Below are 24,304 nucleotides of genomic sequence, written 5' to 3' on the forward strand. Positions count from 1 at the left end.
GAACTTTATACTAGTCAACCCATAATTCTACTCTATTAATAAGAATTCTTACACTTCTAAATATTCTCCCCTGTCGAAAGCACTGTCTGTCCATTTCAAGATCTAGTTCTGTGCCTCCTGTGGCAGCCCCACCAAGCAGCAAACAGGTATCATCCAGAGATAGGTAGGGAAGGCGTCTCAGCTCAGTGGCTAGCATAGTACAGGTACTCAAAAAAGGTCATTCTCTTTCCCTAACTTCTTTTCCTCTATTTATTTTAGATCTTCAGGCTTTGAAAGGCCCTTACTACATATCATTAACCAAATCTCAGTGCTGTTGTAAACTCTTAGACTTACAATCCAAGCAAGATATTAAACCCTAGGCCCAGATGGACAGCCTATTCAAAACTGCTACTTTGGTTTTGCAAGTACTGGAACTAGAACTGAACAGATAACCCCAATTTACAAATTATCTGTTTCTCCAAAGTTCATTTGGAAAGTGGTATAAACACATTTTTTCCTTAGAAATGCTGGTGCTCTATACTTAGTATGTTAGGCCATTCCACAAAGCCTATTTAAGCCACAGTACACCTGCACTACAATGCCAGTGCCATTAGCCTAGACCAGCACACACAGTAGGCACTCGGGTATGTGCTGGCAAGTTATGAAGTGCTGCACAGCTGGCTCTAGACACCATCTGTATACAGTCCAGATGCACGAACTCCTGTGTGCTCCTTACCTCCCAGCCCTCTCGACCCCACAGGAGCAGTGCTCTCACCATGTACATATTCTAAACTCTGGCCCCTCACCAGAGCGCCATCTATGAATATTTCAAAGGTAAATTTTCTTCTCACTGTAGAAATGACCTTAAGCAGGTAATCTCAGCTATACACCAGGAGGGAAGATATCTGGTTAAGTTATTTCACAATGAAATGGGGATGTCTGATGAACTTTAACTTGTCCGGAGATTCCTGATTCTTTAGAAGATGTCTGACTACTCAAATAAATCTAATTTTGTGTGGAGTACAGAAAAATGAATGAAATGGGTCACACAGCAGAGAGTTTAGGGCCACTTAAGGACTATTTCTAAGACTTTCAAAGCAATTTCTTCCCCTCCACCTTTCAAAAATTTTCACTAGTTCTATAACCTCTTCAAGTTTCTGAAGTGATAGCAGGTATACAATTATACTGATGAACAAGTGTATACAGGGAAGGTACAGTATGAGTTTAGCTTAGACAGTGTCTTTCCTAAACTGGAACATAAGCCTAGGCATTCACAATTTAACCACATACATCTTCAAAATATAGGTCACCTCCAAAGTGAGCAGCAGAAGCTATAGGGGAGATTCATATGTCAACCCTGGGCCAAAATTTTGGTTTTACTAATCCTGGCATGGTCAAAAGGGTGTATTCAGATACCCCCTTTTTTTTAAGTGTGTAGGGGGAGAAGGGAATGACACATAGCTCTAATGAACTATTATGTCTATGTGGGAGAACGAATTCGAATTAAAAACAGATGCATCCTAAGTAAGAACAAGAAAGTGGAAAATAGAGCAGTTACTTCTGGAAAAAGAAGTTAAAAAAAAGTCTATACAGGATTCTGCATGTATATTTGTTCACCCTAGCTGCCCTAGGGCATCAATTACTTAAAGTTTAACAACAGAAAACTTGGCCAGGGAGGGCAAAAAATCTAGATACTTAATTCCAACACGTGTGTAAGTTTATGCCTGATACCAGCTTCAAAAGGTAGCAGCCTCATTAACTAATGGCACAACTCCCTTCCAGCAGCAGGCAAAGGCTTAAAAATCAAGTCAGCGCTGGGGTCTGGAAGGAGAAATGAAATTGAATTTACCAATTAATGATGCTATTAAGTCTACTTAAAACATGCCTCCAACGATATTTCCCTTTATCACAAATACGCTGAAGGCCTTCAGAATAAAACCAGCCATTATCCCTAGCCGCCACCTGGGCTTTCATTACTCCCACCCTAAAGAGTGGCACATCAAATAAACAAAGAACCCTGCCCATATGCAGGGCCTTTCCGCCAAGATCTCCACAAACGCTGACAAGTGCTTATTAATCCTGATGAAACACCAACAAGAAAGAGGGTTGGCCACTGTGGCCCTTCTATTTTCCTGGGGGATAAAGAGGAGGTGGGGTGCAGAAATTGAGCTAATGAACTAAGGACTGACCCATGGTCACAAGTAAGTCAGAAAAGGGAACTGAGGACTTAGGTGTTCTAATCACCTCCTTTACAATTTCTCAATTAGTCCCTAAAAGCAAATAGGAAGTATTTCTCTAGTTTGTTTTAAGAACAGTGGCACTGAGAGCACAAGGCCAACTCTTTTTATAGGCTGCTATCAATTAAAAGAAATCCTAGGCAGTACAAAGTGAGATTCTGCAACATTTAGCACCTAATGCAGTGTGTTATTCCATAACTGCTAAAATTCTTGTTGAATAAAGAAAAGACAAGACAAGAGGTCAGGAAGAACAGGAAGGAGATCATAACTTGGTATCTAGTCCATGATGTAGAAAAGCATTCCTAATACTGCAACAAATACTAAAAATTAATCTTATTTTAACAACTGTCCAAAAATTACGTGTTTCTGTTGTGTTGCCTAAGCTCCCAATTTTTAAAATAACCTAAAGAGAAAAATACCAGAACTCTATCTAGTGGAGAGAGGGATTATACTAAAAGGGAAGAATGATGGGGAAGAGCAGAAATGACTTAAGAATATGCTTACTTTTTCTTAAAAGGTTCAAGAAACCTTCAATTACAATTATCCAAATGACTATGTGAATTGGAGGCAAGTCACTTGTAAAAGCCTAAGAAAGAAGAATCTTAAATGAGATACTATTTAAAGGGAATGATATGAACCAGTGTTGCTAATAATAACCTGTGAAGGGTCTTTTTGAAGAAACTCCCAACACTTGGTAGACACTGTCTCCATAATCCTCACAACATGCCTGGAGGAGGGAGGAGAAAGGTATTAACTTCAACTGAGGCACATGAATGGGGCGACAGACTCCAGGACAAGTGACAAACCGTGCGGAGGCAGGCTCCCACACCACCAGCTGTCTCACCTACTGCACTACACGTGTTGAAGTGTGTTGACAAAAATTGTCTACTTTGGAGGAAGGAGGGGAGAGAAAGGGGAGAAGGATAGTTTCACAAGCTCTGGGAATAAGCTGTATTTTCAGAAAATGTGCAATAATGAGAAGAGAGAAAGTGAAGAATCCAGCTTTCTCTGGCAAACAGGTAGGACCAAGCTGGTGACACAAAGCTATTTCCTCTCCCAGAGTCCTACCCCAGATTCGCGCACTTCACGACTTAAGGCCATCAGCTGTCTTCTTGGCTCCGCTCACTCTCCCTATTCCCCAGCAAAGGGATGGAGACAGGCAAAACCGTAAAAAGTATCATTAAGGTCCTCCTGCTTCTCCTCAAAAAGCTGGAGGTACAGGAATCCCTGACCTTCATTACCTACCTTTGCTTCATCATTAATGTCCCAAGTGAAAGAAATGGCATTGTAAGCAATCTCCTCAATATTACTGATGGTATTGAAGCTTTCTTTGTAGTCAGCTATATGAGTGATGAAAAAGAAAAAGAAATTCATGTTTTCAAGTTCCAACATGAGGTTACAGCAGGTCAAAATAAGACTCAGTTTTTCAAATTATTACCTCTGGATAACTTAAATTAACATTTTGTTGGGTTGCAATAAGTTCAAAAAATGAAGAAAAAGAATCAAAGAATTTCTGTAATAGAGGCAAGCTTAGATATATTTAATTGTATCTCACTATGTGAAAATTAGGATATTTAGGTCTAAACCTTTAAATAATTGTCCCAAGGTCACAAAACTAGTCCAGATAACCAAGATTTTAAACTAAGTTCTTCTAATTCTTCTGGAGAACATGAATGTTACAAAACGCAAAAAAAGTAATACTAAGATTAGAAGCCATCTTGTGATACAATGGTTTTATACAAAAATCATGTATACAGCAAGAACAGGGGTTTTCATAAAGCTACTTTCCTATGTATAGATTTGCACAAACCTGCTGCTATACCCCAAGTGATGAGTCTCTGGGTCTGTTTATGGATAGAAGAGGTTAGCCATGCAGTTCAGCATGTAACCCAGGGTAATTGCTAGGTAACTAACATCAGCAGTATTTTCTTTTACTTATTGACTTTTCTTTTTTCTGTATCTTACTGTCATCGCAAAATAATTAGGATCACAGAAAGACATTATACACCTCAAAAAATTTGCAGACCAAAAGTGGGGCACTCTTATGTGAGTAGCCATTGCTTCTGGCCCCAGTGTCATATGGAAAGCCACTGCATGGGGCACATGTCGTTATGAAAGAAGTAATGTTAAGAGCACTGATTCCAGGAGCCTAAGGACAGTGTTTGGAACAGATCAGTAGCTGGCATAAAAATTCAAATGCTTTCGGCAGGAAGCTGACCACTGCCAAAAATAACTGGATTTAGAAAACTGGATGCATGCACCTCTGGGAATAAAAGCAGACTCAGGAGCTACTTACCTATGTCAATGCATCTTTGTTTAGCTGTGTGCTGCCGGGAGTGCCAGTACTTCCAATGTCTTAACTGATCTTCTCTGCTTTTGTCTTCAGCAAAAACCACCATGATTACACTCTACGAAAGAGAGTGCATTACAACGTAAAGACACTACAGTTGAGTTATCTTCTGGAAAACTTAGTGTTAGATTGTACAGTTAGGGCTTACAACTGCAATTTTAGATCTTCACTCAGATCTGCTTCATACCTGGAAATCTGAAGCTCTGACTAGCTTTCCCAGAGGATAAACTGAGCAGAACTTACTCGGACTTTGCTGATGGGGCGGTGGATCCCCTCGCTGCTGTTCACCTCCTTTAAGGTGATAGGGTAGAACTGGCCTTTGTTCAGATATGTCATGGTGCTATCTCCTGGCTTCTGCCGAAGCGATTTTGAGGCTTCTAGGGTATATTCAAAGTTGTTCCTAAACAACAATAAAAGTCACAGATCTCTAATCCACTCTCTTGGAAGCTTCCTTTATGCTTTAACTCAATCTTGAAATGCTTCAGTGTGGATGTATGCAAACAGTGGACTACCAGGAAACATCCAACTGATGATGTCACATATAAACAGCACTGGCTACTTTTCCCATGATTAACATAATCTTAAGCAACCCAGAAATCCTCAAATCTCTTGAATGTGGGACTACAAAATGCTTACTGGAAATTCTGTTAAGAATGTTAACAGGAGTTTAGAGGCTAAGGATATTAAAGATACTATATTAAGTGAAAGGGAAGTTGGAAGGAATCCTCACAAGACATGCTGCCAATGTGGTATTTACCTGGCAAAGACTGCAAACAGCTGGCTGGAAGTCCTCTGATTAAATCTGATTTGGTTTGCACACACTTTTTTGCTGTTTTTGCTTTTAATTTAAATGTCTAAATGGACACTCCACAACTCTCTATATTTCCTATTACTTTATAGTACTCTGCATATACTCCTGTAAAAATGTTTAATAACTTTCCTAAGTCAGGGGTTGGCAAATTACACCTATTTTTGTAAATAAAGTTTTACTGAAATATAGCCACATCCTTTGTTTTTTGTATTATCTACAGCTGTTTTTGTTCTACAGTGGCAGAAGTGGGCATTCACAATGTGGCCATATGGCCCAAAAGCCTAAATTATTTACTATATGATCTTAGGTCCTACGGGCATTTGAGTCTGTAACTCCTGTACCTTGTCTTTAAGGGAAGTCTCACTTCCTCTAAAATTCTACACTTTTATATCATTTTAAACAATGATTTAAACAAATCATTGTTTAAATTATTTTCCTTAACAAAATTATAAAACAGAATCACAGACTCCTTTTATAAACACCTGGAGGCATTTATATATGTTCATAATTAACTTGGATGATATTTATATTCCCAGTATGAGATACAATTTTAAGAGGTTTAAAAAAAGAGGTTATCAGGTCAGAAAAAAAGTTGACTTCGTTTGTTTTATCATTAGTAAGGCTAATAAAGAAAAGTAAGCTTTTATCCACCTGTTATTCCTAAATTCTCACAGAATTGTACACTTTTACAAACAGAAGAGCCCTCAGAGATTTAATTCAATCCCCTTATCACTTCTTGATTCCGTTCTATAACCATCACATGAAGATACCAAAGGAAAGAAAAAGCACCAACACCAAGAATTAAGGGAACATGAAACACAAGTTCAGAGTTCTAAGTTAAAAGCACTGAAGCAAATATCCTCTAGCAAAGAAATTACCACAGTAACCTTAGTAAGATACAGATGAAAACCCGCTAATGCTACTTCTGATTTTCCAGTATCAACGAAAAAGAAGTCATAAAAGCTGAAAGTTAAAATCAAATTAAAAGACAGTTATTACCCAGAAACACTGTCAAAAACATAGTCCTCTGAATTCATGCCAGGCATCCGCAGACTGAGATCCGAGGAGAAGAAAACCTGAAATATCAATGTAATAAGCCACAACTATTTAAGTGGTTATCAGGCCTACTAAAGACCAATGTTTGGTACAGCACAGAAGTATCTGGCTTACAGCAACCCACTACTCATTCAATATTCACTTTAAAAGCTTTGCTCCACAAAAAACATTTTAACAAAAGAAAAAAATACCCACTTTATATGCCATGCAATTAAATGAGAACAATCTATGTAGATACCCCTACAAGGTGCTTCATTATTTCCTTTTCCCACCTTTCCCACCCAACTCCTTTATGTTCAAAACTTGACTCTGCAACCAAAATCTCGTGACGTTTAAGAGTCAACTCTAGCACTGTACCAAGTTAAGATACACTATCAGATTTGCACCATGGCCAGATGGGTCAGTGTATTTTCTCAGGGAAGGCTACTATTCTACTCCTAACTTCATAAGTAGAGATAGATGCTCCTTTTTCTCATTAAATCCAGTTTCAAACATCTTCAGTCCCTAACTTTTACCTAAAGTGTTCATCACCAGTGAACCCTCCCTCATAACTATTTGGAGTTAATTTGTAAATTTCACACACTGTATTTGTCATCTAGATCTACCTGCCCTCCCTGACTATACTACCAGGAGACACCAAGCAAATACATGATAAGTCCTTTTAAGACCAATGGCAGGGAGCTTGTTTTGGTTCAGGACAAAAGCTGAAAACAGACTATGTCGATCTATCTGTTGTTGATGGAAGATTACGTATGGGATTCTTTCTCTAGTAAATCACTTAGCTGAAATCATAATTGTTAACTCAGCTGCTGGTAAGATTAGCCATGTGCCCTTGATAATAATTTCTGGTTTTATAGGTTTGGTTTACAAATTATACCCATGGGCCTTTTCTCTTCTTTAAAAAAAAAAAGCAAACCTTTTGTTCTTAATCCATTCATTCCAGGCTGAGTTTCAAGCTTACATAACACGGAAGAGGTGGAACCCAATACTTATACAAACACACAGACGTCTTAGGAAGATGTTTTGATTTCCTGTACCTCCTGAACGCCTTCCTTGAAGGTCTCTGAGAAGGTAGAGTCTGGAGTTCGCCTTTGAGCATTTGGGGGTTGAGCGCCAGAGCTGAACTGGTCAGTATTAAGGTTTCGGTCAAAAACCACCACCCGCTCAGTAGGCTCAGGATGATATACTGCTGGGGGAATTCCCACAGCAAAGCCGTGGGGCTGGGTTTCTGTCTTGATGGAGTGGGTAGGCATCGTTGCTATGGAGACAGTAACTGTTGTATCAGGAGCTGTTAGATGGCCTCTCTTATCAATGCCCAGTTGGTTGCCATGGGGAAGAACAATGTTAAATGGTACATTTTTCAGTACTTGCACTCTGTTTTCTCCAGCAGAAATGAGGGGTTGCTCAGTCACATTTGGTATGCTGTTTCTTTAAGAGAAGAAAAGAAAACTCAATGCTGATACAGTTGTTTTGATAATTTTTATTTTCCTAATAGCACTGGGCTGTTGGGTCCTGTGCAATAACAATACACCTGGTAGAAACCAAATAAACAGAAAATGCCATGACAGCCCACTACTAGAGAAAGAAAAGACTTCATAATTTAGGTCAAGTAAAATCCAAAGTACTGAGTAAAATTTCATTTGAAATATTGAGAACTCAGAGTTCTCCTCTACTATTTTATTTTCAATAATACTAATAAAATCATATTTTACTAGAAGCCTGAAGCTGCAATTGTGATTAGTTGGTTCAAGTACAGCCTCTAGAGCCAGGCTGCCTTGATTCAAATTCTGTGTGACCTTCAGCTACTTACTGCATCTCCTAGTAACTACATGCTCACCTATAAAATGGGGATAATAATGGGTCTCTCCTCACCAAACTGTGATGAGGATCAAATGATACACTGAAATGCATGTAATGATGCCCAGCACCGAAGATGCAGGAAGTATGACCTATTACCACTTGGCCTCCGCTATTCCCAATACTTTTGTTTATTTGGCTTCTCTTTCCCCAAAAGAAAACCTGTGACTACACTATACCTGTAGATACATATTTGCACAAAATTACTTTGGTTTAATAAATATGGTGGACAACAGAAGATGATTTCTAGTCTAGGGTAAAATTAATGAATTTTCAAAGTCCCCTCAAATCATATAGGCTGATAACTTTAAGAAAGCAATTTGACAGTTTTGTACATTTCAAGATCAATAAAATGTTAAAACCTTAAACCATAAATTCACTCCCAATAATTTATCCTAAAGAGAAAGAGGAAAAACGGGAAAAAGCTATCTAGAAAGTTGTCCATTAAGGCTTTGCAATAGTAAAAAATCAGATACAGCCTTAATGTGAAGGATAGCTAGGTTTTGCTTTAAAATACTCCAGCAAAAATAAATAAAATAAAAAATTAACTGATTTAAAAGTTGGAGAACAGGGAAAAGTAAATCAAACAAGAGCAATTATGTTGGTAGCTGCTGAAGCTAGTAATGGTACATGTGGGCTTACACTATTTCTCTACTTTGTTATGTTTGAAAATGCCCATAATAAAAAGTCAAAAATAAAAGCCATAGCCCTTCTCCAAAAGGTCATTGTGAAGATTAAAACAGAATCATGGAAAATACTTACGTACTGTACTAAGGAGAAGAAAGACTACTACTAAATCCTATCTGTGAACACAACCACAACCATGTAAGACGTGTGTGTACATCCAAATAGCAAATTAAAAAATCGACAGGTTAGTGGGATTTTGAGTGATTATTCTTTCTTTGAAAATGTTTTATTCCTGTTACTAACAGAATATAGTGCAATTTTTAAAAGCATATTAAAAAAACTTTTTCATGTCTATAAAGTCAATACTTAATTTTCTGAAAGATTTAACCTAAAATATTTCAAAAATATATACAGTTGAATGTACTTCATTAAGTTTTATTTAGGCAATTATTCAAGATCACTGGTACTTAATTTTTAATGGATCCCCACTATTGCCTTAAGCCACATCCTTCTTAAGAGAATCTCAAAGACAAAAAAGCAAACATTTCACTTACATTATGACTAAAAAGTCCCTTTGGAGGAGAATTAATGACTTTCTTTTCCAGAAAAGGTAAACTAGGTCACAGAATCATATTTAGTAAGAGGCAAATCAGTAATAAAATCTGAATTTAAATATTGAGAGTCCACTTACCTGTCTCTTTCATTGGCACTTGTTCAGTTAAACTCTTGTTCTATTTTCACAGAAACCTGGCATTTTTCAAGTTTTTCACTATTTTATGCTCTACATTAGACATTACCTTTTGCTATGATCTGGCTCTGGGTGTTCAACATCAGGCTTTGCTGTTGATGACCTTCTCTCTCTTGGAACCTTAGACAACAACACACATGACAATAATTTAGTTCTTACTCAGTGAAGTATAGCCACAGCCTTTTATTTTTCAGTCAGTCCAACAGTCATATATCTATTGATTGCCTAGCAAATACCAGGCTCTGGGGATACATTATAAATAAGACTGTCTGCCCACAGGAGTTTTTAATCTGGTCACCAGGACAATATGTAAAAACCAACAATTATTTTGTTGACAAAGAAACTCGGGGCATCACAAATTTACTTTGTCATTGAGTTTATATATTCTCTCTTAAAAGAAATACCTCTGGCCTGGTTTTACCCAATTATCTACATAATGTAATAGAGAAGAAGCTACAGAAAACACAATTGGCTCTTTCATCTTTTTCACTGCTCATCTCTGCTTCCATTCCTTTCAGATCAAATGCAAAATCAAAAGGATCAGGTATATTAATGGTAGACTTCCAGGATCCAAATGCTTGCTTCAAATGATAGATTTCTTTAGATAGTTTAGGATTCACATTGTCCACTACCCAAAGGACAGATCAAACTCAGGTTGCTCCATTCCCTTTCTGACTAAGTTCTTTGCACGGGAGGTGAAAGCAGGCAAACATTATAGGGTGTACTGCAGACATCAACCCAACTGCAACTTATTCCCCACATGTACTCCAAAATTGCTAAGATGTTTGAAACTGGTTTTCAAATCCAATTCCTACATTCTTGTTTTACAGTCAAACACAAAATAAGTTATTGTTTCGTGTATTAGCAATATGTTTTTAAAACTTTACCAGAGTTCTTATGTAAAATGACTGATGGTTTTATCAAAAGAATTGAAACAAGTGAGTTCATTTCAAAAAGAAAATAACCCTATACCTATCACAGGAAGCCTGACATACAGTTCTACTAAGATTGTCATCTTTGATGGACAGACATGAGAATCTATCTCCTGAGATGTAAAATAATTTTAGGGCCCTGTATTTAAAACACACACACATACAACCACTGCAATTAGTGCTATTACACCAGTCTTTCTGGTACTAAATTTGCAGGTTTTGTCCCATTCTCAAAAAGTTCCAGTTAAAAATATGTAACTTCAAACTTCACAATGCTTGGGAACATACGGTTTTTACACCGACTGAGTCAATAAAACAAGCCATAAGAACAACAAATACTTAATGTGTTCCACTTCAAAGGAACACTTCATGGCTACACTTCTCAGGCAATGGTTTTTTTCTAGCATCAATAGTTGTAAGTCTCCATTCATACTTAAAACAAAAACCTTACATTAGTCCCTCAAACACAACAAGCTGGACACCTGGGCTCATATCATAAAATAGTTAAATCTTTTGTTTAGGTGCCATCCTAATTTTGATAATCAGAAACTATCTTTTTTTGCTTTTTTCCCTCTGCATTTCTTGTATTCAGGAAAGAACACAGTGCCAGAATGTAACAAAAAGCAAGCAATTGGTGAATCTAGGTAGAAGTATTTTGAGGTTAATTACCCTGCTATTTTAAGTTTTCTATAGGCTTGGAAGTTTTAAAAACAAAAATAAGCCACTCCCATGTATCCACTAGTGGTCAGAAAGAAGAATGTCAAGTAAAGTGCTTCCCACAAGGAATGCACACATGCTGAACAGAATGACCAGCCAGGCCTGGAACCCGGCTGCAACACATACCAGTTGTGTGACCCAAGAACTTAATTTTTCTCATCTGCAAGAGGGATAATACCACATATTTGCAGGGTTTCTGGAGGGTTCAGAAATCAAACACATGTTGGTAATACGTCTAGGAAAACACAGTAACCAGTAAGTGGCAGCTAGCATTATTAAGACTGTGATGATACACAGCAGTGATGTCACCTCCAGATACAAGTATCATGTGAAACTCCAGGCAAAGGATAGATTATACTTGATTAAGACTAATCCAAATCTCTAGAAACAGGCAACAAAATATACTCTGATCTTGGAACTAGAAAGTCCTAAACTAGAAAAAAAACTTTTTAAATGAATCCTACAAATCAAAAACTCTGTAATGTCATTTAGAGAAAAGGACATCACTCTCACTACAGAGGAACACAGGCTGGAGCACAGGTAAAAGAACTACTGTCCACTCTTGATGGCGCTGACAACTACCTTTGGTTAAAATATTCCTTCTCAGTAAGACACATCTACCATCTTCTTTTATGGTAGCTTCACCTCTCAGAGCCAGAACAGCTGGCTACTTCACACATTACATTTTAAAAATAACCTTTTGATTCTATGATCCTAGATTTTCAGCTTTGAACTAGAGTAAGTCAAAGTACTCATTAAACTATTTATAGTCACTACAGAAGCAACTTGTATTACATTCTACTAGCAAAGTACTGTTTTATATGGTGTGAATCTAATGCATCTTGGACTATTAAGGGTTTTTAAAGAGCAGGCAAACCTACCTTGTAATAGTCATAGAGCAAGCCCAGCGCAGCTGCACTGTCTTCATCTCCATTGATGCTCATCATGGCTTTGGTTGCTGCAGTGAGAGGGTTTTCCAGGAAAGACTTCCAGGCTTCATCCTCACTAGTATAGGAACGCCGCTGTGGATAAAGTGCTTCATTCTGAAGAACCAACACTGGCCGTTTGCTTCAGAGAAATTAAAAACATACATATATGCATGTGTGTGTGTGCATGTGTGTATCTGTATACTTTTCTACTGCAAGGTAGAAAACCATAAGTTAATTTTTAAAGAACCAAACAACCAATTCCTTGATCTCCAAAAAAAACAGCACATTGTTTCATCAATGACCCTAGTAGAGTAAATTAAGACAAGACCAGAAGACAATCCACTTTAATGCAGGCCAGTAAAATATAAGGTAATTTAGGCAGCCAGGAAAACCTACAGTTAACCTACAGTGGAACCCAGGATTTACTATTTGGCAAGAAAAAAACACCACACTCCAAGAAAATGCCAGGCTATTCAAACACTTTACATAAACAAACACAAGGACAAAGTGAGGCAAAAGAGAACATCCATTCTCTTCAAACATATGCAGTCAAGCCCGAACCCTCTTAAAGAGAATATATATGGTCCAACCATCATGCTGGTTACATGTTATTTCCCTCTTTCTCCTGTTGATGCCATGCCTTAAAAACTTTCCTGTTCGCAAACAAGGGGGAGAAAAGGAGGGGGCAGAAAGGGATACTTCCTTTATTCCTCGGGGGTATATGAGAAAGTTAGAATATGCTACTGATTACCCGCAGATTGAGCATGGAATGTGGCCAAGGGGGACTGTAAATCAATAAGGAGGCATGATTTTCTGGCATGGGAGTTAACTGTTTATCTTAGAGATAAACACTTAAGAATCTACAATAAATGAAGCCAGTGAACAAAAAGAGATTTTTTTTTTTTTATGAAAATAGGTGGGGAAATCTGCCTTTAAAAATCTTTACTACTTTTCTACACTGTGCAAGAACTGTTTCATTTGAACATTGCAGTTTGGTGGGGAAAAAAATCCAGAAAATCAGCAGAGATCTCTGTAAAGTCTTATAGATTTAATTAAAAAGATTAAAGCAAACATTACTGATTCCAAAAACTTGAAATGTAAACAGTCTCAACAACTGTTCAGTTTGTACTATTTAATAAGTCAATAAAGAGAAAAAGTGGAAACACTAACTCCAGCAAATGAAGCAGTAATTTTTTTTTAAGGAAAAAAAATTTTAATGCTCAGAACTCCTCTGGATTAGCACGATTCTAACCAGCAGATTAAAGGCTCGGTTCTCATTGCAACACACAAATGAAATATGTAAATGGCCTAAAGGTGACCTACCTACTCTAAAAGTGAATGTAGAAAGGCTGATTATCTTTTCAAGTAATCAACAAAGGTTAGGGCTTGGCAGTCACTCAGGCCCTTTAAAAACAGATACACATTTTTAAAAAGGCAAACGTCTTTGAAAAGGTGGTGGGAGGAATCCAACAACTTAATTTATCCTCAGTTAAAATTAAGTCTTATTTCAAAGCCAATGTTTTTAAATCATGTCTAGGCATAAAATCCTGACATTTGCTGGGAAAAGAAGTCTTGACATGGTATATACTATTTTAACACAAACCAAATATAATGGATTGGTCAAACAGTTTGCTTAAAAATCAAGACTATACAAATCTCAAATTAAAAAAAAAAAAGAAATTTACAAAGGCACAATTCCCTGCACCTTTAGGAGCAGAGTAATAATAGCTACCGAACCAATGGTACCTTGGGGTGATTTACTGGTGTACTGTTAAGCTATTATTAATAGTGTAATAGCTATTTCCAGAAGATTATGACAGCTCTTGGTTCGTTCAGTTCCCACAATGCTAGTTTTTCAGCTTACCTTCTTCTCCCATCCCCATCCCAAATTTGTACAAACAACAGAAAATTGAAATACTTTTTGCCAATGCTTTTGTTTGTGATCACCCTGAAGGTGTCTCACATTTCCAAAGTGTGCCTAAGGCCAACATTTTAGCTTTGAAAATTTGCCTTATCTAAACTGTAAGTCAAGAAATAAACACGAAACCAGTTGCCTTTCTTCGTTTATTTCCTCCTGAAACAGACTGTCCTTAGTCCGCAAAGGCTCATCACTGCCTTCCATGAGTCTTAAACGCTTCATTAGTGATCTGCAGAAGACTTCCGAAATATATTTCAAGCAATGATTTAACTGCATATTATACAAGATTAACTCATTTAAGATATTCCACACATAGTTACTAACTTCTTATCCAGAAAAAAACAGCACACTTAATCAAAATGAGCCTTAGCAAGTAATTATAAAACTGGGAGGGGTACCTCTCTGCTCTGCATTTGCCAATCTGACATAAACTGACTGGTTTGGTGTGATTTCCTTTTTTCTTTTTTTAATACATTTTAAATTCTGGAATAATTTTATATTTACAGAAAAGTTGCAAATACAGAAATATCCCTCACCCAGTATCCCCCAATGCTAACATCTTCCATTATCACTTTATATTTGTCAAAAACTCTCTCTTTAATCACAACCTCCAAAAGGCATCTTAGTACAGCACTTTCTACTTTATCACCCTGATTTCCTCTTGGTATTTTCTGAGCATTTTTAATTGCAGTAATCTGTATTTACCATCGATGATGCAAGTGGCAAAATAACTCCTACAGCAGTTTTCTCACTCACACAGCCGGCCAACGAAAAGAAAATACCAGGACAGCAGAGCACTTCAACTTTTCCCTGAATTTTTCCTTTCGGAAGTTCTGGCAGGCCCGCCCAATGACACGGTTGAGCGACACGAGATTACCTGGAGACGTCTACCTCTCTAACTGCGGATCGCGTCCCAGGGCTCTACCGGCTCCGCTGAGCAAAAGCGACCCGGGGTGGGGGCAGGGGGCGTCCGCGCGTCCGAGCCGCCGCGCGTGAGCGGATGCGCCCGCGGAGCTGGGGGCGCGCCCACGGGGTGGTCCCCCAAACCCGGACCCTGAAGAGGGGGCGACTCGTCTGCGGAGTCGAGGCCCCAAGGTAAGGGTCTCCTCAGGAGCCTTCGGAGGAACAAAGGTGGGGCGGGGGGCTGACGGGCAGAGGAGGCGGCAGAGAAGAAAGTGGGCGGCTTGACGGGCGCCCCGCGGCCGCTCGGCTTCGCAACCCCGGCTGCCCGCCCGGCCTCGCCACGGCGTCCCGCGCCCGCCCGCCCGGCCTCGCCCGCCTCGCGGCAGGTGCGGCCGGCCCGGCGGGCAGCGGCGGCCTGGGGCCGCACGGCCGGACTAGCGCGCCGGCGCCTCACTCACTCACTTGTCGTACTCCTGTGTCATCGCGCTCGCTCGCCGCTGCCCGGCCGCAGAACTGGACTTTCGGGTTGGGACAGTACACCCGATCCGGGGGGAGGAGGCGGCGGCGGCGGCGGCGGCGGCGGCGGCGAGTCCGGAGCGGCGGCCCCAACGGGTTGAGTTCGCTTTTCTCGCTCTGAGCCGGCTCCGCGCGGGCTGCGCGCACTGGGCACGGGGCTCGGCAGCCCATTGGCTGGCGGCGCGACGGCCCGGGGCGGGGCCTCGGGGCCGGGAGGACGGCGGCGCCACCTGATTGGCCGGGGCGCGCGGCGCCGGGGCGGGGATCTGCTGCTCCGCGTAGCCGCGTCCTCACAGCGCGCCAGGCGCTCGTGACCGCGCGCCTCGGGGCGCGCACCTGCCTCCGCTCCGCGGGCCTCGGATCGTGTCCTTCTGGGCCCTGCGGTCGCAGCTCTCAGCCGCCCACCCGCAGGACGGGCCGTGCCCTGGCGCCGCCTTCCCGGGCTCAGGAAGTTCTTTCTTCCGCGCCCGCCCACCCAAGTCCTGCGCTGCTCCAGGAACGGAGTCTCCCCACCCGGCGGCCGCATCTCTCACGGGCGCCCGGCTGTCCGCCGCTGGGCTGCCTCGGGCAGCTTCCCGCCTGGGGTCTGTGAAGCGCGCCGCTCTCCTCGTGACCCCCTCACCTCTCAGTCCGCGTCCACCAACTGATGAGGCCTCTGGCTTTTACTCAGATGTTTGCCTCGTCGCCTTGGCCACCGCAGGCTCCTGGCTTTAGAACCTCCTGCTCTTCCATCTCTCACTGTCCCCAAGTGTGACGGCCACCGAACGACTGCTAGTCTCCTCGTGTGGGCAGGGTGGGTCCCAATGTCTGCCTCTTCCCTCTTCGGGTCCCCACCTCACTGCTGGACATAAGTTCGAGGTTTTTACTAGAGATCCAAGTAGATGTGCCCGTAGACGACTGGACCCGAGTCCAGTTCAGGGAAGAAGTCGGGGCTGAATGGACCTCTGGGAGTCATCAGCACAGAGACGGCAAGGAAAGCCTGGAGACGGGACGACTGCACAGCAGTGGGACGACACTGGGTCCTGGCGCTCCCAAGAGACGGGCTGGGGAGCAGAGCATCCACGGAGGAGGCAGAAGAATGGAAGCGGAAAAGCCCACCACAGAAGACGAAGCAGGAGGCAGGCGTGGTCAGCTGGTCACATGCTGCCAGGAGGTCAGAAGATGAGGAGTTTAGCCACATGGAGGCCCCTGGGGCCCTTATTCAGCGCCAGCTGTCGCTCAGCTACTCCTGCCGACTTCGTGCTCCCTGTTCTCCAGGACCCTTGGGACCCAAATCAGCAATATCAGACACTTCTCACTGTCCCCTTGTGCGATTTCCAGTCTCTGTCCCCTAACTCCGGGTACAACGCTGAAACATGGAGCCTGTCCCTCTTATTCACTAGTTTGCTGTTTAAATAAATTATTTTTTAAATGAGCTAATTTAAGAAAAATATTAAGTAATAGGTGGTCCAGAAATATGGTGCAAATCATCAGTTGTGCTGCTAAAGTGGCTCAAGATAGCACACAGTATCTTTCCCTCTTCTTTCCCTCTTCTTCCTCTACTCCATCTCCAGATGTGGCCAAAGTGACCTTTATAAAGCACAAATTTGAGATCATGTCACTCATTAGAGTCAGGATGAAGAAAGTCCTTAGCAGGTATGTGCATGAGCAGCTCAACCTCCTCTGTTGCAGTCCTGCTCCTTCCCATGCTGCTCGCTGCTAAGAACCTTCCCCACCCCCAATTTCCTCCTCCTCCTCTTCCCAACTGGCAAACTCCACTCAACCTTCTAGACTCAGCCAGGGCTCCCCAATCCTGCAGGTGGCCTCCTGGACTCCCTAGGCTGGGTTAAGTGTCCTGTGTGCACCACAGTCCTGCATTCCCCCATTACCACATTTACCACGTGTTCGTAATACGCGATTTTCTGTTTGTATTTGTCTGCATCATAGGGGGAGCTTTTAGAGAGAGCACGGATATTATCACTTTCACCCTATTTCATTTTAACACACTCATAGAAAATATCTAGGAAGTGTTTATAAAATGGGTATGTTCCTCTGCAGGCATCTGTTCTGCCTCTCAAGTCTTCTCCCTACAGGACCATGTCTCTGATTGATTGAAGCAACCTTCCAATTGCAGAAGACTAACACCTGGTGCTTCAGTCCCAGTGCCTGAGCCACAGTAGGTGCAAAGTAAATACAGGACGAATGAATAAAGCAAACCATAAAAACCAAAAATAAGAACAGAAGGGTATGAGATTATCAGACCTTAGGCATGTTCATAAAAAAACATTGGGTCTATTTTATCAATTGGAATATAGGCTTATTTAGTTTGTCTCTTAAGAGTGCTCTCAACAGAAGTCAAAAGCCATAACTGTGAGCTGTTGGCAGTACCTTATTTATTTTGAATTTTACTATTTTTTTAATTTAAAAATAATACATGCTTTTTAAAAAAAGCAAAAAAGAAAGGAAAAAAGTAGAGAAGAAAGAGCATAGAGTCGCTCCCTCCCCCGTCCTGTCCCTCTCCCCAGAAAAAAAGCACTGTTAACAGGTTGTATCTTTCAGGTATTTCCTATGTATCTACAATCATACATATTTTTTATTCTCTTACACAAATGGGATTCATACTGTGCACAGCCCTCCTTGGCTTGCTTTCTTTCACTTCCTGCTACTTAACCATTTTCCATGTCAGCACATGTACACTTTTTTAAGGCTGTGTATTATTTCATTGTATTAATGTTTGACAGGTGAACTAGTGAGCGTTTAGGGTTTTTCTGTCCAGTTTTTCACAATTACAAATATTCTGTGGTTAACATCCCTCTAACTATATGCTTTGCACACTTGATTGAGTATAACTAGGTCTGTGACTACATCCCAACAATTGGGAGTTTCAACAAAAAGGGTATATGCAGATGCACTTTTTGTAGATCTTACCAAACTGATTTCACAAATTCTGCCCCACTTGGACTCCTACCAATGGGATATTGGACAGCCTAAAGTGCCACACCCTCACCAACCATGGACATTACCAAACTTTGCTAGTCTGTTATGTGAGACACAGTATCTTATTGCTTTGATTTGCATGTTTTTAAATTATGAGTGAGGTTTGGCATTTTTTTATTTGGCGATAACCTTTTTAAGCTCAAGGATGGGGTTGTGTGTTTTTAAGATAAGGAGGATCTTTGTGGTGCTTTCCCAGGTTTTGTGCTTCAGAGCTGGGAATGTGGAAGTAAAGAGGCAGAGGTGAGTGGATGGAGAGTCAGAGTTGGGTCCCGCTGACCTGCAGGGTCACTTCTCTCTGGGCCTCAGAGAAAGGAAGAGGTTGGACAAGTCACCCCTTCCAGCTCTGGTGTCCCATGGCTCTAAGAATAGTTGCCAAGAATAATCCTGATCTTAGCTACCAGAGTTTACAGACTGAAGTCCAAGCTCTTTAGCCTGGCATTCAACTTCCTTCTCCATCTGGTCCAACACACATTTCCAAATTTAGGTCCCCGTTTAAAGCCTGCAACACCCTAGAGCCCATCACAGAGTTCCCTGAGCATGTCCCTGCTTGCCTCTGCTATTCCTTCTCTCACCTCACCTCTGGGTCGTGTGTCTGCCTTCAGGACCAGCCTCCAAAACCTTCTCCTCCAAGCCCCCTTCCCATCCTGTCCCAACTACTCCCCCAGCGCCTCAGCTAACCCTCTACTGAACACTCAGCCAAAAGCTGCTGCTCTTTTAGTTCATTCAGTTTTGCATGAGATTGAGAGAATGACTTTATGTCCATCAGATCTGGATTCAAATCTCAGATGAGATCATGTAGTGAAGGAATCTCACACAATGCCTGGCATAAAGATGCTTGATAGCCTCCATCTTCTTGAGGGATTAGGAAGGCAGAAACCATGTCCAATTCCTCCAAGTGTTTGTTTGTGGGGCACTCGACCTCATCATCACCTGGCCAGCCATTTGCAAGTCTCATCACATGCAGGGCCCTCCCCCTGATGCAACACCCCGTATTGAAGGGGCATCTCAAGTGGTTACAATGGCAGTCTCCATGCCTGACATCCAAGAGCCTGTCCCACCCAGTTCACCAGAGCCATTTGGTCTCTCGCTGTTTGCCATGCCTGTTGTGAGATGAAAGCCTTCTACTCTGAAGAAATGGGGTGTGGAAGGGAGAGTACAGAATCTCCACCCTTGCCTCTCAGCTCTACGACTTAGGAGAGTTATTTAACCTCTGAGCCTCAGTCTCCACACCCATGGAGTATGGGATACTAATTCCTAGCACCAAGGGGGTTGGCTTGTTTCTTTTGTTCTGTGAAAACTGTCTCAAATAAGGCAAGACCTGTTGGAACTCAATAAATGGTAAATGTCCCACCTCCCCATTTTTCCTCACTGTATTATAAGCTGCTTAAGGGGCAGAAACTGTATCTTGTATTTTAAAAAATCCCTCATCATCTAGCACAGAGATAAGCATGTTATAGAGTATCAACAAGCATTCAGGATGGTAATGGCGTTAACTCTCTTCTGGCAGTGTTCAGTGATCAAGTCATCACTTATCTGAGCTCATTTGAGTCCTATAACAAACCTTTGAGGTAGACAGGGCTATGCCCATCTTCTGGATGGAAAAATTAGGTCCAGAGAGACCAGATGATGTATTCAAAGTCTCATAGCCAATAAATTTGGGACATGAACTCAAACTCTTGTTTCTAAATCCCACACTTTCCCTTCTAGGTGGTGGTACCGCTGATAGGCGAGTATTTCTGACTGAGATTCTGGGTTTAGCCTCTGGCCCCACTAAAGAGCAGCCTGGACACGTTGAATGTGGCAGAGCCATTGCTGGGGTTTCTAGTGACCACATCTGACTTGGAGATGGCATCTGGTTGTTCTCTAAGAGATTCTCAAACTTAGAGAATACATTGAGTCTCAGGGTCCCTCTCTCCATTTTTTGATATCCATATGCTCTATTTCCAAATGTCCTTGGTGGCCTTGTGCAAGTGCTTGTTCATGAAGGCTTTTCCCCTTCCCCTCCATGCCTGCCTGTTAGGCCAGGCTGCCTAAGTCACAGGTGAGTCTTGTTAAATATCTGGGACTTGATCCAGACTCTCTCCATGTTTCTGAATTCAGGCAGAAGAAGCTGTGTCAAGTCGGGTGCCACCCTCTTGCTGACAACCAGAACCCAGATATCTCACATTCTTTTCCGATGGCTTCACTGTAGATCGATCATTCTAGTGAGGGCTTAGACAGTTGCAACACCGCTGCCAGAAAGCCCTCGGCTTAGGTACACTGGCCTTAACCTCCAGTAAACCTCTCTGGCCTGTGAGTAACACTGGGGAGGAGCCTTTGTGCTTCACTGTCATTTCAAGAAAACACCCCAGGCAGGAAAATGGGAGGCCAGGGCTCTGCTGGCTCATTTGCATATTTTGCTCTTTGAAGAATAAGTTACCAGTGGTAAACATCTCCACTGTAAAATAATGTCTATTTAAAAAGTTAATACAAAAGAGATATTATCCTCATCTTATTGGTAGGAAACTAGCAAAGAGGGGTTAAGTCACTTGTGCAAAGTTGACATTTCACTAACTTGTTTTTTTCTTAGTAATCCTTCCCCAGATGAGTTTCCTTTACTTGAAATCTGAGTATTTTTTGACTCACTTGTGTATATCTTTCCTAAACCATGGGACTCTTGATTCCAATATCTGGAATTTTGAGTTACTCCTGTTGGTGATAATTAGAAAAAGGAAGAACTAGGGGTTGAAAAAGGAAGAGGGAAAAATCACGAGAATTTTGCAACCAGCATCAAGAAAAAGTAAGTGGATGGAAGCAGGCCTTGGAGTTACAGGGCACTTTTCATGAGAGTATTCCCAAATTCGCATGAGCACAAGGACGGCCCTATTATTTCGGAATTGGGAAACAGTTAAACACAACTTACTAGGTATTCTTCAATTCTTTTAACAAAAGCTCCTGAAAGCATCGCAAAATTCCAGGGGACTCTACTCTGGGGCCATTGTGGAGATGAGCAGATGGGACTCTCTGATACAAGAAATCAAAGGGCTTGTAGCATGTAGATAAAGGAGCCTGAAAAGCACAAAAACTGCACGTGATCCTTAATAAGGCCAAACAAATGTGTGGGCATCTTACTGAAAACGCACAGAAGGCAGGTCCTGCAAAGTTTCTGATGAGCTATGGGGCGGTAAGTGGAAATGAATTGTATAAACCTCATTATTACCAATTAGGTGTGTAAAATCTCTTAAACACTCTTCTTCTTTGGCCTGTTGCCTATATTATTTTATCTTTGTGAACTCTACTGTTCACATAAGTTCTCAAGTTTCTTAACCTCAAAACCTCCTACTCAGCTGGGAGGAGATTTTGTGTACATACCCAGCAGTACATGCACACAATTACCTCACGGTCCAGCCTCAAGCTGTTGTCTCCACCTGGAGACCCCGGCACATCAGCACAAATGTTGTAAATGCCCTAATGGGGGTGGGTGCTCTGCGCTTCGGGAATGATGGCTTCTGCCTGGGGGAGCTAAGCTGAGGAAAGTAGGGAGATGGCATCTGAGCAGCGTCATAAAGGAAGAATAAGAGAGGCCATTTGTGATAGGAAATACAAAGTGGGAAAGGGGTCATGGCTTGTCCAGGAGCCCCTTGCCTTAATGAGGCAGCATGGCCAGGGGAGCGACAGACCCCTGGGTAGGAGCCATGGCGTGAGGGCCTCCTTCGTCCAGCCCTGTGGTGGTAGGCAGTGAGGAACTGCTGGAGGTTTTTGAGCTCGAGTGTTGTTAGATCTATTTGGGGGAGATGACTGGCAAATGAATGACTAATGCGTGGAAGGGAGAGAGGTTTTGGGACCAGGAGGGGTGAGGGCCTGAGCAGGGCAGTGACTATGTCGTCAGAGGACTAGGGACTGGCCAGAGAGGCAGTGATGGTGGACCTGTTGGGGCCGAGTGTCAGACGAGGTGCTGGGGTGACAGATGGGGTGCGGTTGGAGATTTACAGCCTGGGCGATTAGGAGAATGGTGCTATAATTGAGAGACAGGGAGCAGAGAGGACAGACTGGTTTGGGGTGGCGGTTTGAGGGGTGGTGGTGAGGATACACTCCAGTCATAAATGCCAATGTTTTCTTCTTCGGAGCAGTATCAGGGCTTCTTGGGCTCCAAACTGATAGCCCCAGGGGTAGGGGGCTTTGAGGGCAATACTCTTAGTTGGTGAAGCCCAAGGATTCTGGAGCTACATTGCCTGGGACCAGAATTTCCCAGCGTCTTTATTTGTAAAATAATCCAGTATCACATCACAGGATCATTAAGGGGATTTAAAAAGGCAATATATGTGTATGAAAGTGCTCAGAACAGTGCCTGGCACATTCTAAGCACTGTGTATATATGTGGTAAGGACATGGGTCTACCATGGGTTTTTTTTTAATCTGTTGGGACCAAGTCTTTGTTAAAGTTGTAGATGGATAGATTTATCTAAATACATTAAATGCCTGTTTCCCCTCTTCTGTGTTAAAAGTACTTCAATTTGATTCAAAACCAACACTTGCAAGGCAGACAACTGAGTTCATTCACTAAGTAGTGATCTTTGCACTGCAGCAACATATAGGAAAGTAGGAAGGTTTTTCTAATGCTTTCCTTTTCAGCATCATTACTTTCATCAAAGACATTTATTAAACATCTGTTGGATGTCGGGTTCCATACAGAGCCATGAGAAATGGCCCCCAATCTCAAAGGCTTACTGCCTCAGTAGGACAATGGGACACAGGCATTACACTAAATGCCCCAAAGGGGATGTGCTATAAGTGCCAAGGAATCAAAGGAAGGGAGCTCTCCCTGCCACTGAGGAAGGAGTCGGGCCCTTTCAGACCATGGGAGGGTGAAGTCGGCTGAGGCACAGAGAGAGCTGAGGGCCGGGGTGTGGGAGGCAGCAGACTGGGGGCAGCCCCTACCCTCAGGGGTGGCAGAACTGCCTGGGCCGTGGGGGCCAGGTGATAAAACACAGACTCTGTGGCCACCCTGCCCACTCTGATCCTCAGGCCATGGTGAGGAGGGGGCAGGCAGGGAGCCCCCGAAACAGCTAATGAGCACTGCCTTGATCAGAGGCAGATCCCTGAGAGACTCTCTAGACTGTTGGCCAGGAGAGGAGAGGGGCTGGCACATGCACGCTGTTTGGGCAGAGAGTAGGCGAGGAGGCCCCTGCCAAGGGCCCAAACAGGGTGACTTCCTAGGGGACCGGGGACCCCAAGCAGAAGAGACTTTCCTGGGAATACTTTTATTCTGGCACGAGTTTGTAAGGAGAGAAAGGTAAAAATGAGTAAACATGTTTTACAGTATTTTCTTATCCTATAACATACAAAAAACATATTTTTCCTATTTCTAACCTTGGGAGTTTTAAAATCAGAGACCACCTTTTTCATTTTAGGTAATGTTTAACTTAATTACTTAGTCTGAATTAATGTGGACAACAATGGTGACAAAAGGTAATTACATTTAAGTGGTATTCTACTTAAAAATTCCTTTGGGAATATCTGTGTCACTCAGTTCAGCGCAAATATCTATAAAACACGCACTAAATATTCTAGAAAGAAATAACTGTGGCAGAAGGGCAAAAGGCCAAGGGAGCTGAAATGCCAGGTTCTTAATTTATAAAGTCAATGAAAACGCTCTTTTCTAAGTTCTCCTCAAGTCATAGCATTATCAGGTACATCTAGCAGCAAAACCCCTTTATGCTTAAATACTTCACAAGGGCCCAGAACAGGGAACATAACGCTAAGAGCTTC

The 24,304-nt window shown here is 42.1% G+C and overlaps 1 protein-coding gene across 4 annotated transcripts in view; it reads right to left on the reverse strand.

Moving 5' to 3' along the window:
• Positions 1–15,788, reverse strand: part of GRHL1 (grainyhead like transcription factor 1) — a 55,211-nt gene extending 39,423 nt beyond the window's left edge. For 2 of the 4 annotated variants that reach the window (XM_036881708.2, XM_036881707.2), the window contains exons 1-8: positions 15,527–15,788; positions 12,196–12,382; positions 9,715–9,785; positions 7,471–7,861; positions 6,377–6,453; positions 4,810–4,966; positions 4,513–4,624; positions 3,462–3,556 (exon numbers count right to left, since the gene is read on the reverse strand). In XM_036881708.2, the coding sequence (XP_036737603.1) occupies positions 3,462–3,556; positions 4,513–4,624; positions 4,810–4,966; positions 6,377–6,453; positions 7,471–7,861; positions 9,715–9,785; positions 12,196–12,382; positions 15,527–15,546 (1,110 nt within the window). In that variant the 5' untranslated portion in view covers positions 15,547–15,788. Of the gene's footprint in view, positions 1–3,461; positions 3,557–4,512; positions 4,625–4,809; positions 4,967–6,376; positions 6,454–7,470; positions 7,862–9,714; positions 9,786–12,195; positions 12,383–14,866; positions 15,016–15,038; positions 15,495–15,526 lie in introns of those variants that run through there. The other 2 variants (XM_036881710.2, XM_036881711.2) reach the window with 2 other exon arrangements.
• Between the last annotated feature and the right edge of the window lie 8,516 nt (positions 15,789–24,304).

Source organism: Manis pentadactyla, chromosome 2 (assembly GCF_030020395.1).
Source record: "Manis pentadactyla isolate mManPen7 chromosome 2, mManPen7.hap1, whole genome shotgun sequence".
NCBI classification, from domain to species: domain Eukaryota; kingdom Metazoa; phylum Chordata; class Mammalia; order Pholidota; family Manidae; genus Manis; species Manis pentadactyla.